This window comes from Helianthus annuus, chromosome 16 (assembly GCF_002127325.2).
Source record: "Helianthus annuus cultivar XRQ/B chromosome 16, HanXRQr2.0-SUNRISE, whole genome shotgun sequence".
Taxonomy (NCBI): Eukaryota; Viridiplantae; Streptophyta; class Magnoliopsida; order Asterales; family Asteraceae; genus Helianthus; species Helianthus annuus.
In genome coordinates, this window is record NC_035448.2 from 87,114,866 (window position 1) to 87,130,408 (window position 15,543).

The 15,543-nt window shown below is 39.5% G+C and overlaps 1 protein-coding gene across 1 annotated transcript; it reads left to right on the top strand.

The window, feature by feature from the left end:
• Window positions 1-10,047: 10,047 nt before the first annotated feature.
• Window positions 10,048-15,241, top strand: LOC110892370. Its single transcript, XM_022139536.1, has 5 exons — window positions 10,048-11,290; window positions 11,346-11,570; window positions 11,677-12,902; window positions 12,992-14,746; window positions 14,906-15,241. The coding sequence occupies exons 1-5, from the start codon at window positions 10,048-10,050 to the stop codon at window positions 15,239-15,241; spliced, it is 4,785 nt and encodes a 1,594-aa protein (XP_021995228.1).
• The last annotated feature ends 302 nt before the right edge of the window (window positions 15,242-15,543 follow it).

The window sequence follows — 15,543 nt, forward strand, 5'->3', positions numbered from 1 at the left end:
TTGTGAAAATTGTTGGAAATTGTTTTTGGTGATGAAAAGAAAATAAACACATCTTTTGAAAACATGGGAAACCTCCATTTTTAGGAGAAACTATGCCAAAAGATTTTATAAAATTTTGACACTTAGAAAAATATAAGTTTTGGTGAAACTTTTTCCCCAAAAATTCACCAAAAAATATTTATCAAGGTTTCCTAATTTTTGTATAAAATTTCAAGTTAAGAAATATGATTTCTTCAAGTTAAAATTTATATTAAGTATGTATATTTTTAGGATATATATATATATATATATATATATATATATATATATACATAGCGATCACCAAATTTGTGCTAAGTGTATATTATGTGTATTATATATAGTAGTGTATTAGGAACTTGAAAAATACACTAAATACTCCCAAGGAGTATAAATACCAAAACACACAAACAAATACATAAGGATACTTAAGTATACAAGTATACAAAATTCCTCTCAAGAAGAGTATATGGACAAATACAAGAAAATATACTTGTATAAATATATTCCACAAACATATGGAGTTTGGACAATATTTGGACATAAATATATATTTGGACAAATATATAACTAACACCAAGTAATGGAAATTATACAAAATCGGGTGTAAGACAAAAATAAATATATATATTTTTCAAGCATGACAAAATATATATATTCCACACAGGTCTTAAAAATATATTATTTTTAAGAAATATAATTCCGTAAAGTAATAAAAATCAAAGTATTAATTTTTGGGAAGTAATGTAAAATACATAAGTATTTACATAAAAATACAAGTATACTTTCCTAAGTATATTTGCACAAAAATAATATTGAGAATATTATTTAACAAAATACTTATATTCATTTTTGGAAAAATAATATAAATAACATATATGGACAAGTTAAAAATATAGTTTATCTTTAACACTTATTATTTTGACAAAGACTACATAAACAAATATATATTTTTGGAAAGTAATATATATATGTACCAATAAACAATATAAATTCAAAGTGCAAAGACACGACGAATGGGCTAGACGCAACAAACAAGGGCACGACCCTCACAAGAGTTGAACGTACAAAGGACAAATACATAAACTTAAGATGGTGACTTGTACTTGTGTGATACAAGTCTAGTGACTAATTTACATAGAACAATTATAGGTTGCGACGCCTACCCGACAAAGCCGGTGAACGTTTACGACGCGAGTTATGCAAAACTGTGAGTTCATGTCCCCACTTTTAAACATTTTCTGGTTTTCTAAACTTGGGGAAAATACATGTATTGTGGTATGTAGAAACAAAACTAAGGAATGATACTATATATCATGTCACGAATAGGGTGTCATAAGCACCATTAATCAACGTAAGTCTTAGAACACGGAACAAAAAGTTAGATCTAATGGGTTTCAGGTAGCCACACTCTTGGCCACATTTTTACCATGAGTGCTTTTGTGTCTCTAGTCGTGAATCGACAAGTAAAATGCCTATGGTTTGGATGCTTCCTATGTCGTTACGTATGTTAGTGGCCTCGCGAACCATTAGCGATCTCGATTTCCTTACATTTACAGAATACTTTTTTCAAGTACAATTACATACCATGATTCTTACGACGAATACTTAAATGTTTTACACAAAACTGCATGAATTCACACCAACTTTTATTGACGATTTTCCAAAACTTACATGTATTCCAGGTAACTAGGTAGATGTACGCGTGGTCCCTCCTTGCTCAAGGATGTTGTTTATGTTCTAGTTATTTTGTGTCAAGGCTCCAGTGCCACTTTTGTAGGATTTGGTTGTTATATTCCACATCCTGTGATGATATAATGATCAAAACCTTGATACTTGTTTTTTAAACGAAGTTGTAAACTTTTCAAACAATTATCTTATGTGGAATGTAAACTTAAAACTTAACTTTTGTTTTGGATATTTATTACCAATGGCATTGTGGAGTTTGTTTTGTGATCATGTAGTATGTTTACCATTCGTATGCAATGAGAACCTTTCAGGATCACACCTCGTGCTTCCGCCTTAGAAAGGGGTGTGACAGATTGGTATCAGAGCTGCGATTGTAGTGAACTAGGATTCCTTCTCAAGTCTCGACTACAATCTTTTGGATCCTCTCACGAAAACAATTTTTCAAAAGTTTTCATTGCATAAAACTTTCCACGACATCCACTACCTGAACTTGTTTTCAAAGAGTCGAGTAAGGACACAACGAGACTTAGGGTGCACAGGGGTAGCACTTAACTTCAACTAGGGATTACTTGCAACAATGTGTATAACTATTTATATATTAATTAAGTAATAGTAATTAATATATGCAAGAATTATCTACACAAATCCAGGAGTTGTTGGATAAAGGATTCATAAGGCCGAGCTTCTCACCTTGGGGAGCTCCAGTATTGTTCGTAAAGAAGAAGGATGGAACCTTGCGGATGTGTATTGATTACAGAGAGTTGAATAAGCTCACTGTTAAGAATCGGTATCCATTACAGAGGATTGACGACTTATTCGACCAGTTGCAAGGATCGAGCTATTACTCCAAGATTGACCTTCGGTCTGGCTATCATCAGTTGAGGATTCAAGAGGAGAGCATACCAAAGACTGCGTTCATGACTCGTTATGGACACTACGAGTTCCTTGTAATGTCGTTTCGATTGACGAACACACCAGCAGTGTTTATGGATCTGATGAATCGTGTATGCAAACCGTATCTCGATAAATTCGTCATTGTATTTATCGATGATATTCTGATTTATTCACGAACGAAGGAAGAGTACGAGCAACATCTCAGAACCATTCTGGAACTACTGAAGAGAGAGAATCTTTAAGCAAAGTTCTCAAAATGCGAATTATGGATTCGCAAGGTATAGTTCCTTGGTCATGTGGTGAACGAGAATGGTATCCATGTAGATCCAGCGAAGATTGAAACGATAAAGAATTGGGAAGCTCCCAAGACACCGACTGAAGTTTGACAGTTTTTATGATTAGCGGGCTATTACCGAAGATTTATCAAGAATTACTCCAAAATTGCTCAACCGCTAACTTCCCTTACACATAAAGAGAAGAAGTATGATTGGGGAGACAAGCAGGAAGAAGCCTTCCAACTTCTCAAAGACAAGCTATGTGATGCACCGATACTATCTTTACCCGAAGGCACTGAAGACTTCGTGGTATACTGCGACGCTTCACTTTAGGGATTGGGTTGCGTGCTCATGCAACGCCAAAAAGTCATCGCTTACGCATCACGACAATTGAAAGTACATGAGAAGAATTATACCACCCATGACATGGAGCTAGGCGCGGTGGTATTTGCCTTGAAGATTTGGCGACATTATATGTATGGTACTCATTGTACTATCTTCACAAATCACAAGAGTTTTCAGCACATATTTGATCAAAAGGAGTTAAATTTGCATCAGCGATGATGGGTTGAGTTGCTGAACGATTATGACTGTGAGATTAAGTACCATCCCAGAAAGGCAAACGTGGTAGCAAACGCATTGAGTCGAAAGGAAAGGATTAAGACCCTAAGGGTTCGAGCTCTAGAAATGAAGATTCAGACAAATCTCACTTCGCGCATTCATGATGCACAACAAGAAGCCCTTAAGAAGGGAAACCTTCAAGCTGAATATCTCCAAGGTATGGAGAAAAAATTGGTGCCAAACGAAGAGGGAACCTTATACTTTATGGGACGCATTTGGGTTCCGCTCCATGGCGGTATTCGAGAAATTATCTTTGATGAAGCTCACAAGTCAAGATACTCGATCCACCCAGGATCGGACAAGATGTATCAGGATTTGAAAGAATATTATTGGTGCCCAAAACTCAAAAGCGACGTTGCTGCTTATGTTGGAAAGTGCCTAACCTGTGCTAAGGTCAAGGCCGAATATCAGAAACCGTCCGGTCTACTACAACAACCTGAGATTCCCGTATGGAAGTGGGAACAAATTTCGATGGACTTCATAACGAAATTACTCAGGACCCTTAGAGGGCACGATATGATATGGGTAATAGTGGATCGATTAACAAAGTCTGCATATTTCCTACCAATTCGGGAGAAAGATAGCACTGGAAAGCTTGCTGAGCTGTATCTTAAAGAAATTGTGGCACGTCATGGAGTTCCTATCTCGATTATTTCAGACAGAGATGGACATTTCATATCAAGAATCTAGCAATCCTTCCAGGAAGCCTTTGGATCTCAATTGGATCTAAGCACGGCCTTCCATCCGCAAACAGACAGTCAGAGCGACCGGACTATACAAACACTGGAAGATATGCTTCGCGCATGTGTGGTGGATTTAGGCGGTAGCTGGGATACTCGTCTACCCTTAGTTGAGTTTTCCTATAATAATAGCTACCATACGAGCATAAAAGCCGCACCGTTCGAAGCTCTATATAGCCGCAAGTGCCGCTCACCATTGTGTTGAGCAGACGCTGGAGATAAACAGTTGATTGGTCCCGAACTTGTTCAAGTAAGAAACAACGGACAAAATTGTTGGACCGTTGTTTTGACCCGAAAAGTCAGTCAAGGTAGCTCATCCTCATATACAAAGGCGGAGACAGAGTATACAAGGTTAAAACAGCTCGTCCTTTCAATTCCACTGCTTTTATTGCTTTCTAACAAGATTTTGACAGAGTTTCGCTCCAGAGCACACACACACATCACTAACAGATTCGCTCAAATGACAACTATTTATAGGCATCAATGGTTCGCTTATACGACCTGACACATAAGCGGACCTACAACATGCACTATAAGCGAACCTAAACATGTACCTATGAGCGAATCTGCTTCTACTTTGTACATAAAAGCGAAGCTACATCATAAACATACATATTTGACAATCAAGACCCTCTGTTGACCTTTCTTTACCCCAGACTTCATGTAGACGTAGTCAACAGACATATCATGCATCAACAGACTCCCCCTTGGATGTTGACGTAATCTTTATCAGTCTTCAGATCCGTAATCTTCAGTCTTGGTCTTTTCCTCCAACTCTGTCCTCTCCTCGTGAGCATTCTTTACAGGTTCCAGGACTGTCTCCTAGCTCTAACTTCAAACTTCCCATTAGCTGTTGATCCAGACTCCCCATTTCACAGACTCCCCCTCTCAGTATGCTGGGATCTTGAGATATCTGGTTCAAGCTTTGACAATTTGCCTCCGTTGGAATAATGAAGTCTCCAAACCTGTTACTCAACCAATAACATTACAATCTATCTCTTTTAACAATAAAACACAAACTCAATCAGTTATAAAAATCCACTCAAGTATTCAAGTTCAAGTTAATGACCCTGATCACTTGATTAATCTACCAAGTTCAATTTAATGACCCTGGTTGATCATTTGACGAAACAAACTGATTTAGTAAAGACATTTTCAACTTTTTCTGAAAATAACAAGTATCAAGTTAATGAACTTGTTTGTGACACAGAAAACAATCAAACTTCCAACAATGTAAGCTCTCCTCATTCTTCTGCTCAGAATCTCCTGCATCTGCTTCATCTTTCTAGAATCCGACAATCAACTTTCCACTCTGGTTTGTCTAAAATAAAGAAGAAATAAAATCTTTTTGGATTTTGATATGATCTAAACTAAGAAATGAAATAACAGAAAACTTAAATTGCAGAAAGTAAACTATTTACAAGTTTATTTTTGGCGAGCGTGTCAGGGAATCATATCAGCTTTTCAGACAGATTACAAGTACCGTTAAGCTATATTACATACTCAGACTTAAACAATTCACCTCGATTGTCGATATACTAATCCATCTTAAATTCTCACACAAACTTCAATCTATTCAGGATACCGTTTAAGTGTCTTAAGAACTTAGTTCATTCATGTGCCCCACCTCTTGAATATACTCCCGTATCCAGAATCCCAGATATTCAGTCTTATAGGTGAGTATACCACAGATGATATCTGTAAGGGGTTAGATGCGAAACCGTGAGAGCTCAGGTCAGAACTTCCGTTCAGCAGAGAGATGACGGCTCGACTTTTGGTGTGTCCCCTTTAGAGGATCTTTTAGCATTACAACAGCAGCGACTATTAATTTTATTGTTTCATCAGCTTGCTGAGGGCGATGCTATGTTTCAAGCATTTGCAGAAAGTATTATTCGAGGACTAGGTCAGTACTTCCATACAGCAGAAGTCCCGAAATAATACCCCAGATATCACTGAGTATAAAGACCTAGTATCTCAGAATATGGGACCTTTCAAACAAGATTTCAGGGGTTACCTATATATCCAAGTAGTGTTCCCCACGAATTTCACCAGTTTGAAATTTTAAGTTTATATCCCGAATAAATTTACTAAATGTACGAAAACCTATCGACACATCGTTAGTGAGACTGTTTAACTCATTTTGTCTCTCCAAATCTTTAGCATACTGTAATTGTCTAGCTGATATACAATCATTTTCCCTATATACACAAGCTCTTTTTCAATTTTATCATGTTTTTAGATTTTTCATTTTTTACTGTTTTTGTATTTTCTGAAAATAAACTATGTACAACTATCTATCTCCCCCTAAATACCAAAACACGTAAAAAATCGACAAACCTTTGAAGATTGTCTCTCGTCTTCATCCGCAACAGTACTCTCATCAACGCTCACAATTCCATCCGACACCGAAAGCAATTTCATACCATTAAGTTTTAACAAATATTGAAACCGATTTTTATCAAAAGCTTTGGTATGCAAATCAGCTTTTTGTTCGTCAGTGTGGATTTTCTCAATTTGTATCAACTTTTTCTCGAAGCAATCGCGAATAAAGTGATGACGAATTTCTATATGTTTAGTTTTAGCGTGATGTACTGGATTTTTAGTTATATTAATTGCGGCCTCATTATCAACAAACAGAGGTGTGTTAAGAAACTGCAAACCGTAGTCGCGCATCTGTTGCTGTATCCACAGGATCTGAGAGCAGCAACTGCTAGCAGAAACATACTCCGCTTCACATGTAGATAACGCCACAGATGTTTGTTTCTTACACTGCCAGGTAACCAAAGAACTGGCATCCTGTAGTTGTTGATTTCGCGTTGACTTTGCAGCATCCGAAATCCGAATCGGAATACCCTTCGAGCGTAAAATCGCCTTTCCTAGGATACCATAACCCCAATGACGGAGTACCTTTCAGGTAACGTAATATCCTTTTGACAATAATCATGTGCGATGCTCTCGGGTTAGACTGAAATCTTGCTGCGAGGCACGTTGGGTACATGATGTCAGGACGTGAAGCAGTTAGATACATCAAAGAACCTATCATGGAACGGTAGAACGTTTCATCAGCCCTGTCTCCGGTGAGATCTGGGTGAATCCCATGATTAGTCGCAAGTGAGGTAGCAGCTGGAGTAGAACTTGACATTCCAAATTTCTCTAGAATATCATGCACGTACTTCGTTTGATGAATGAAAATTCCCTCAGGAAGTTGTTCAACTTGTAGACCCAGAAATAATTTCATCTCCCCCATTGATGACATTTCGAATTTCTGCTTCATCACCTGTTCGAAATCTTTGCACAATTTCTCATTTGTTGACCCAAAAATTATATCGTCCACATAAATTTGTACTATCAGAAGATGACCATCAACGACTTTAGTGAAGAGAGTGGCATCCACTTTTCCACGAATGAACTGGTTAGCGAGTAGTTGTTGAGACAAAGTCTCGTACCAGGCTCTCGGCGCCTGATGTAGACCATACAACGCTTTGTCCAGCAGATAAACTTTGTTCTTGTGGATTGGGTCAGTAAAGCTCGGCGGCTGACCAACATAAACCTCCTCTTTGACCTTCCCATAAAGAAACACTGATTTTACATCCAACTGATATACTTTGAAATTCTTCCAAGACGCAAATGCTAGGAAAATTCTGATAGCCTCTACTCGTGCGACAGGAGCATAGACTTCGGTAAAATCAATTCCCTCCTGTTAACTAAAGCCCTGAACAACGAGTCGAGCTTTGTTTCTAACAACCACTCCTCTGTCATCCCTCTTACATTTGAAAACCCATTTTGTATTGATTTTCCTTTGACCATCTGGCAAATCAACTAACTTCCACACTCCCAACTTTTCAAACTGACTTAACTCTTCTTGCATCGCTATGACCCAAGAGTCTTCAGTAAGCGCCTCTTTGTAAGTTCTAGGTTCGACCTGCGAGATAAAGCAACTTAATGAAAATTCAGTTTGTAAAGGTGCTACTGTAGAATAAAAACATGTTAAGCCCTGGTCAATTTGACGTCTCGTGCGAACGCCCGATTACAATTCTCCTATGATCAACTCCTCTGGATGATAAGAAAGAGTTCGCGGCATCACTTCGCTTGGAACTTCTACATTTCCTTCCAGATTAGTAACATTCTGCTCTGCATCTTGTTCACCAACTTGGTTTGTTTGACTTGACAACTGGATCTGCTCCCCCTCAAGATCTGAATCACCATGGACAAATACTGGCATGTTATCAGCTTCTTGATCATCATTCACCTCCGACTGATTACCAGGAGTAACTTCATGATCATGTTCACCAACATTACTAGGACCTGCTTCATCATCATTTGAAGTTTCCCGAGGTCTTCTAGAATACTCCGCTGGGAACCTGAGCTGCGACTCATACTCTCGCAAAATATCCAGCTCATCAAAGAAATCTTCTTCTTCCTTTGATTCTTCTCTCATGTCAAACGAATCCCAAAGTTTGTCATAATGATAACGCCATGAATCACCAGGATTCTGTGGCGGCATAGTGTAACCTTGACATTCAACATTCGCTGCTTCAATAATCTGCTTTTCACTTGGAACGAAGACACGCCGTGTAGGACTTGAATAGCCAACAAAGATACCCTCAATGCTCTTCGGACCAAACTTTCCATTAGGCTCTATCACCGTACAGGGTGACCCAAATGGTTCTAGATACTTCAAATTCGGCTTGCGGTTATTGATTAGCTCAAAACACGTCTTGTTGAACTTCTTTACAATAAGAACTCTGTTGAGAGTATAGCATGCAGCAGAAACAGCTTCAGCCCAGAAATTAATTGGTAACTTAGAATCTGCAAGCATCGTTTTGGCTGTCTCGATTAGCGTCCGGTTTTTGCGTTCTGCAACTCCATTCTGCTGCGGAGTGTACGGAGCACTAAACTCATGCAGTATACCTCTTTCATCACAAAATTCTTCCATCTTACTGTTTTTAAACTCAGTACCATTATCACTTCGAATTCTACAAATAGGCCTCTGGTACAAATTCTCAATTCTTTTAAACAACGCCATCAGGCTGTCAAACGTTTCGTCTTTCGATTTCAAAAACATGACCCAAGAAAATCTGGAATAATCATCAGTCACGACTAAGCAGTAGGAATCTCCTGTTATACTCTTGACATTCACTGGACCAAACAAATCCATGTGAAGTCGTTCCAATGGTCTTGAAACTGAATTGACTTGCTTTGTAAGGTGTGACTTTTTCTTCTGTTTGCCTTTGACACAACTTATGCACTCCCCTTCCAGATGAAAACCTTTGACATGCACTCCTGTAACCAAATCGTTATCCACCAAGTGATTCATTTTCCTTAGGTGAATATGCCCCATCTTAGGGTTGTGTGTGTTTCCTATGTTTGCAAGTTATGAGAAACAAGTTTGACAACTAATAACTCAGTAGAACCCTAATGCTCTCTCTCTAGCTTGGCGATTTCTTGATCATCATGAACCCTATGATTTCTTTGGTAATTCTCTGTATAATAGTCTGTGATTAGAGATTGGGCCATTAATCTCTATAACGAACTAGTTAGCAGGTTTGACCGAATTTCATCTAGGGTTTTTTCGTTTCTGATTTCAATCGCCGCCGTATTTTTGTGCTAGTTCAACGTGGTGTATAGTTCTTCTTGGTTTATCGATAATTCAGGATCTTGAATAACCAGATTTACTATATGTTGCGAAGGGCTGCATGAAATAGGGTTTGCTAGAATTAGGGTTTTGCTATTTTCTTTTGTCATGTCTCTAGTGTTGCATGGTTTTCTGAGTTTCATTGGTTTTGAGAGAGAAGGTTTTTGTTTCCAGAATGGATGCTCGTAAGAGATCCGATGTCCAGCCTGATCGTGGTAAGCCGCCGTTGGCTGCAAAGAGTGGTGGTACTAGGGGACTGAATGATGGTAATCTGAAAATTGCACGTAGAGGTATTTTTAAGACGAATGCTGGATCAAAGCCGATTAATGTAATAGACGAACTTGAAAAGATTTCTGTTCCGGTTCCTGTTGAATTCAACGTCACGGAATCTTCACCGGACATGGAAGGTTTATATGATAGCATGCATGAGGGGGTCACGGGTAATCAGGTTTCGAATGATGATGGGAGCAACCCTGCTATTTATCCGATTACAGAACCAAGTGTGGGTATCTCAGATTTGAAGCTGGATAGTATTAATGTGGGGAAGCCGTTGTCTTATGCTGAATCAGTTCTTAGGCAGGAGAAAAAGGTTAATTTCCGTGCACTTGCTTGTACAACTCAACACGAGGGTTGTGATGTTGTGCTCCCAAAGGAATCCGTTCGAGTGGTCCAAGAGAAGCTGTCAAACACGCTGTATGGGTATTTTCTTGGTGGCCGAGTAGCTTACCCGGTCGTTGATTATTATGTCAAGAACAATTGGAAACGATTTGGTCTACAGAAAATAATGATGAATGCAAACAGATTTTTCTTCTTTAAGTTTACGGATCAGAAAGGTATGCGGGATGCTCTTGCTTCAGGTCCTTGGATTATTCGGTCTCAACCTATGTTCCTTCATGAATGGACGCCTACTGTCAAGCTTGAGAAACAGGAGGTAAAGAAAATTCAAGTCTGGGTGAAAATACATGAAGTTCCCATTGCTGCTTATACGGAGGATGGCCTTAGCATGATAGCTACAGCCATTGGCGAACCCAAGCTTCTTGATTCTTACACGTCTTCAATGTGCATGGAGTCGTGGGGGAGAAGTAGCTATGCAAGAGCTTTGATAGAGATATCCGCGGATAAGGAGTTTAAGGAGGAAATCACTATGGCGATCCCTGAGATGGAAGGTGATAGTTTTATTAAAGAAACCATGTATGTGGAATACAAATGGAGCCCGCTTAGATGTTCGTCTTGCTGTGTTTTTGGACATGATAATCACTCGTGTCCAAAGATGCCAAAGAAAAGGGTTGATTTCGGTAAACAAGACCGTTTGCTAACTAATCAAGGAAGTCGGAAAGGGAAAGAGATACCGAGAGTTGATGAGGATGGGTATATGGATGTGCCGAATAAGAAAACTGCAAAAGGGAGGAGGTATTCAGGTAAACAAGCAAAAGCCAAAATTTGAATATAGACCCGTCATTACAAAACGTAAAGATGAGTCTAAAGGGCAGCCGAATTCTACCAGTTTTCTTTCTTCTAATCCGTTTGACGTCTTAAATAAGAGCAATGTTGAAATCGGCCAAAGTAGTAAAGGGGGAAGTGGTAATCAAGAGGATTCTGAAGAGGTAGTTGAAGTTTACAATGAAACAGATGATTTTCTAATGGAAGGGACTCAAAATGTTAAAGGGGCAAGCACTCCTTCATCCGGGGTTTCAAATGGTTAGTCTTGTAGCATGGAACATAAGGGGGTTGAACCGCCCGCTTAAACAAAAAGAGGTTCGGCAAATTCTAAAGTATAGTAAGCTTTCTTTTTGTGCTATTTTAGAGTCTCACGTTGATGTTGGCAATCTTGCGAAGGTTTGTAATTCTGTTTTCCGTCATTGGGCTTGGACTTCGAATGGAAATTGTTATGATAAAGGGACTAGAATTATTGTTCGGTGGAACTCGGATATATTTGACGTTTTTGTGATGGCTCAAACCGATAAAGTTATGCATCTTCAGCTTGTCTTTAAGCTTGATAAAAAAGTCTTATTTTGTTCGGTTGTTTACGCAGCGAATTATTATGTTAAACGAAGAGAGCAATGGCATCACTTATCGCTACAAAAGGCTTTACTAGGTGATAAGTCTTGGGTAATCATGGGTGATTTTAATGCGGCTCTTAATTTAGAGGATCATTCTATGGGTTCGTCTTCCATCTCGATTGACATGAGAGAATTTCAAGATTGTGTTTCGGATATTGAGGTGTTCGATATTAATAGATCGGGGTGTCATTTTACGTGGACTCAAAAACCAAAGAATGGTGTTGGTGTGCTAAAGAAACTTGATAGAGTTATGGGTAATAATTCATTTGTTTCTGAATTTCCTAACTCGGTAGCTTTGTTTCATCCTTATAGACTTTCAGATCATTGCCCGTGTCTATTAAATATTCCTACCCCCGGGAAGCCGAAGCCTAGATCGTTTAAATTTGCCAATTTCTTGGTTTTTAAACCGGGTTTCCAGGAGCGTGTTAAGCGGATTTGGGATACCCATGTCGACGGGGTTCCCCAGTTTCAAGTGGTGAAGAAACTCAAGTTGTTAAAATCGCCTCTTCGGGAGCTTCTTTTTCAACAAGGGAATTTACACAAGAAAGTCGAAACAAATCGTCGGGACTTGGATTCAATTCAGCTTCAGATTGATATTAACCTGATGAATGCGGACCTTCGAAAACAGGAAGCGAAGCTTAACGCTGATTTTCAGATCGCCTGTTTAGATGAGGAACGGTTCTTTAAGCAGAAATCAAAGGTGGAATGGTTATGTGCCGGTGACGCGAATACAAAGTTTTTCCATGCTTCTCTGAAGACTAGGAACCACATGACCCGTATTGAGGCTATTTCTAACTCTCAAGGAGTTTTATTTCACGGTGAAGAGGTCCCAAAGGTATTTGTCCATCATTATGAGAACTTTCTTGGTCTTGAAGATAACATTACTATGCAGCCGACGCATGATCTTTTTGAGAAAAAGTTTCGTAATGAAGATGCTACTCACATGGTTCGCACGATTACTAGTGAAGAGGTATAGTTGGCAATTTTTTTTCCATAGGTAACGATAAAGCGCCGGGCCCGGATGGTTACACGGCTGCGTTTTATAAGCATGCTTGGCAGATTATTGGCCCGGATGTGTCGAAGGCTGTCATGGATTTTTTCGGTTCTGGAAAGCTTCTTAGGGAGCTTAATAACACGTTAATTGTTCTTATTCCAAAGAAGTCTACTCCATCGTCTGTCACGGACTACCGTCCGATTGCTTGCTGTAATGTCCTCTACAAGTGCATTAGTAAAATTATTGCGGACCGTATTAAGAATTATCTAAATCAGGTTGTTAGTATTAACCAATCCGCCTTCGTCCCTGGAAGGAGAATTTCAGATAATATCTTGCTTACGCAGGAGTTGATGCATAATTATCATAGGAGCATTGGTCCTCCTAGATGTGCGTTTAAAGTCGACATCCAGAAAGCGTATGATACCGTTGACTGGAGCTTTCTTAGGCAAGTTCTTATTGGGTTTGGTTTTCATCGGAAAATGATTCATTGGATTATGATGTGTGTATCCACTGCTACCTACTCGATTTGTGTTAATGGGGAAACTCATGGTTACTTCAAGGGGAAACGTGGCTTAAGACAGGGTGATCCGTTATCCCCTTATTTATTCACGCTTGTTATGGAAATTTTAACATATATCTTGCACCGGGCTACTCGGTTGGATTCATCGTTTAGATTCCATAATAAGTGTGAAAAGCAAAAGATTATAAATCTCTGTTTTGCAGATGATTTATTTTTATTTGCCCGTGGTAATGTTCGGTCGGCTCAGTGTATTATGGACTCCCTTTCTCGGTTTTCTAGCATGTCAGGTTTGGTCCCTAGCATCCAGAAAAGCGCGGCCTTCTTTTGCAATGTCTCATCTCATGTCAAAGATGCGATTTTGGATATCCTGCCGTTTGAGGAGGGTATGTTGCCTGTCAAGTACTTAGGGGTTCCCCTTATTTCAACGAGGCTTCGAGTTAAGGATTGTAGTGAGCTTCTTGAAAGATTGGATCAAAGGATCAAGAACTGGAAAAACAAGTTGTTATCTTTTGCGGGCAGGTTACAGTTAATCCTTTCGGTCTTATCGTCTATGCATGTATACTGGGCTTCGGCTTTTATTCTTCCTGCTCGGGTTGTTAATGAGTTAGAGGCGAAAATGAGGAATTTCTTATGGGCCCAGGAGGGTTCCTTTCACCGAGGGAAAGCGAAAGTTTCATGGAAAGCTGTTTGTGTGCCTAAATATGAAGGGGGTCTTGGGATTCGTCGGGTTGGAGATGTTAATAAAGGCCTCATGGTATCGCATATATGGAGTATTCTGAAGCAGAGAGACTCTTTGTGGGTGCAATGGATCCATTCTTATCGGCTTAGAGGTCGGAATTTCTGGAATTGCAAGGAAACAACTACTTGCAGCTGGAGTTGGAGGAAAATCCTCCAATTGAGGCCGCTGGTTAAGGAGCATATTTGGTCTTCGTTGGGAGTTGGCACTACTATTTCAGCCTGGTATGACTCGTGGTGCCATCTTGGGCCCCTGTCAAACATTTTATCGCCTAGGGTAATCACTAATGCAGGCTTTCGGATAGATGCTATGGTTGCGGATGTTTATACAGGTGATGCTTGGGCTTGGCCGAATATTTGGAGGGATTTGTTCCCGGTTCTTAATCAGTTAGATCATATTCGGCCGGATCATAATAAGCGAGACCGTTTGCTTTGGAAGGATGGAGATAATTTGCTGGATCATTCGTCCTTTACGGTTTGGGATTCTCTTCGGATTAGGGAGCAGGAAGTCAATTGGGTTTCTATTGTTTGGTTTCCGCAATGCATTCCAAGGCATGCTTTTTTGGTTTGGCTTATAATGAGACGGAAACTTATAACGCAAGACAAAATCTTAAAGTGGGATTTCGCAAGGAGGAAGAACATGAATATGATGTGCTGTCTCTTATGTTATGCCGATGTTGATTCTCATGACCATCTCTTTTTTTAATGTAAGTTCTCATCACAGGTGTGGAATTCGGTTCGTGCTAAGGCTGAGATGGGTGATGTGGATCCTAAATGGTCTTCGATTGTCAATTATTTGATGACAAGAAGGCGCGTGAAGTCGGCTTCGAGTTATGTGGCTCGTCTGCTTGTAGGTGCAACATCTTACATAATTTGGCAAGAGCGTAATGCTAGGCTCTTTAAAAATCAAACCCGTCCACTGGAGGCAATATGTGAAGTAATCCTCAAGATAGTTCGATACAAGCTGATGGGCATGAAGTTCAAATCGAGTGCGACTGTTAAGTGTTTGCTTGGGAAATGGGGGATTGATGAAGACGCAATAGAAGACAATGGGGGCTGATTAGAGCGTGTTTGAGTCTTTTTGTTTCTAGATGGTAGTCTAGTAGTTTTCTAATTTGGTTTGTTGTGTTGTTTGGTTTATGCTCTTGGGGCATGTCTCTTGAGTGAACTAGGGAGGATATCCCCTCACTACTTGTTTTTATGTTTGTGAATATATAAAATCACCGGGGTAACCCTTTACCCAAAAAAGAATATGCCCCATCTTTCGGTGCCATAACCGTGATTCTTTCTCCGTTGCTCTGGACACAAAACAATGAGCCTGACCCGTGGTTGTAGTCGCGACGCTCATGTCCAACACGTACA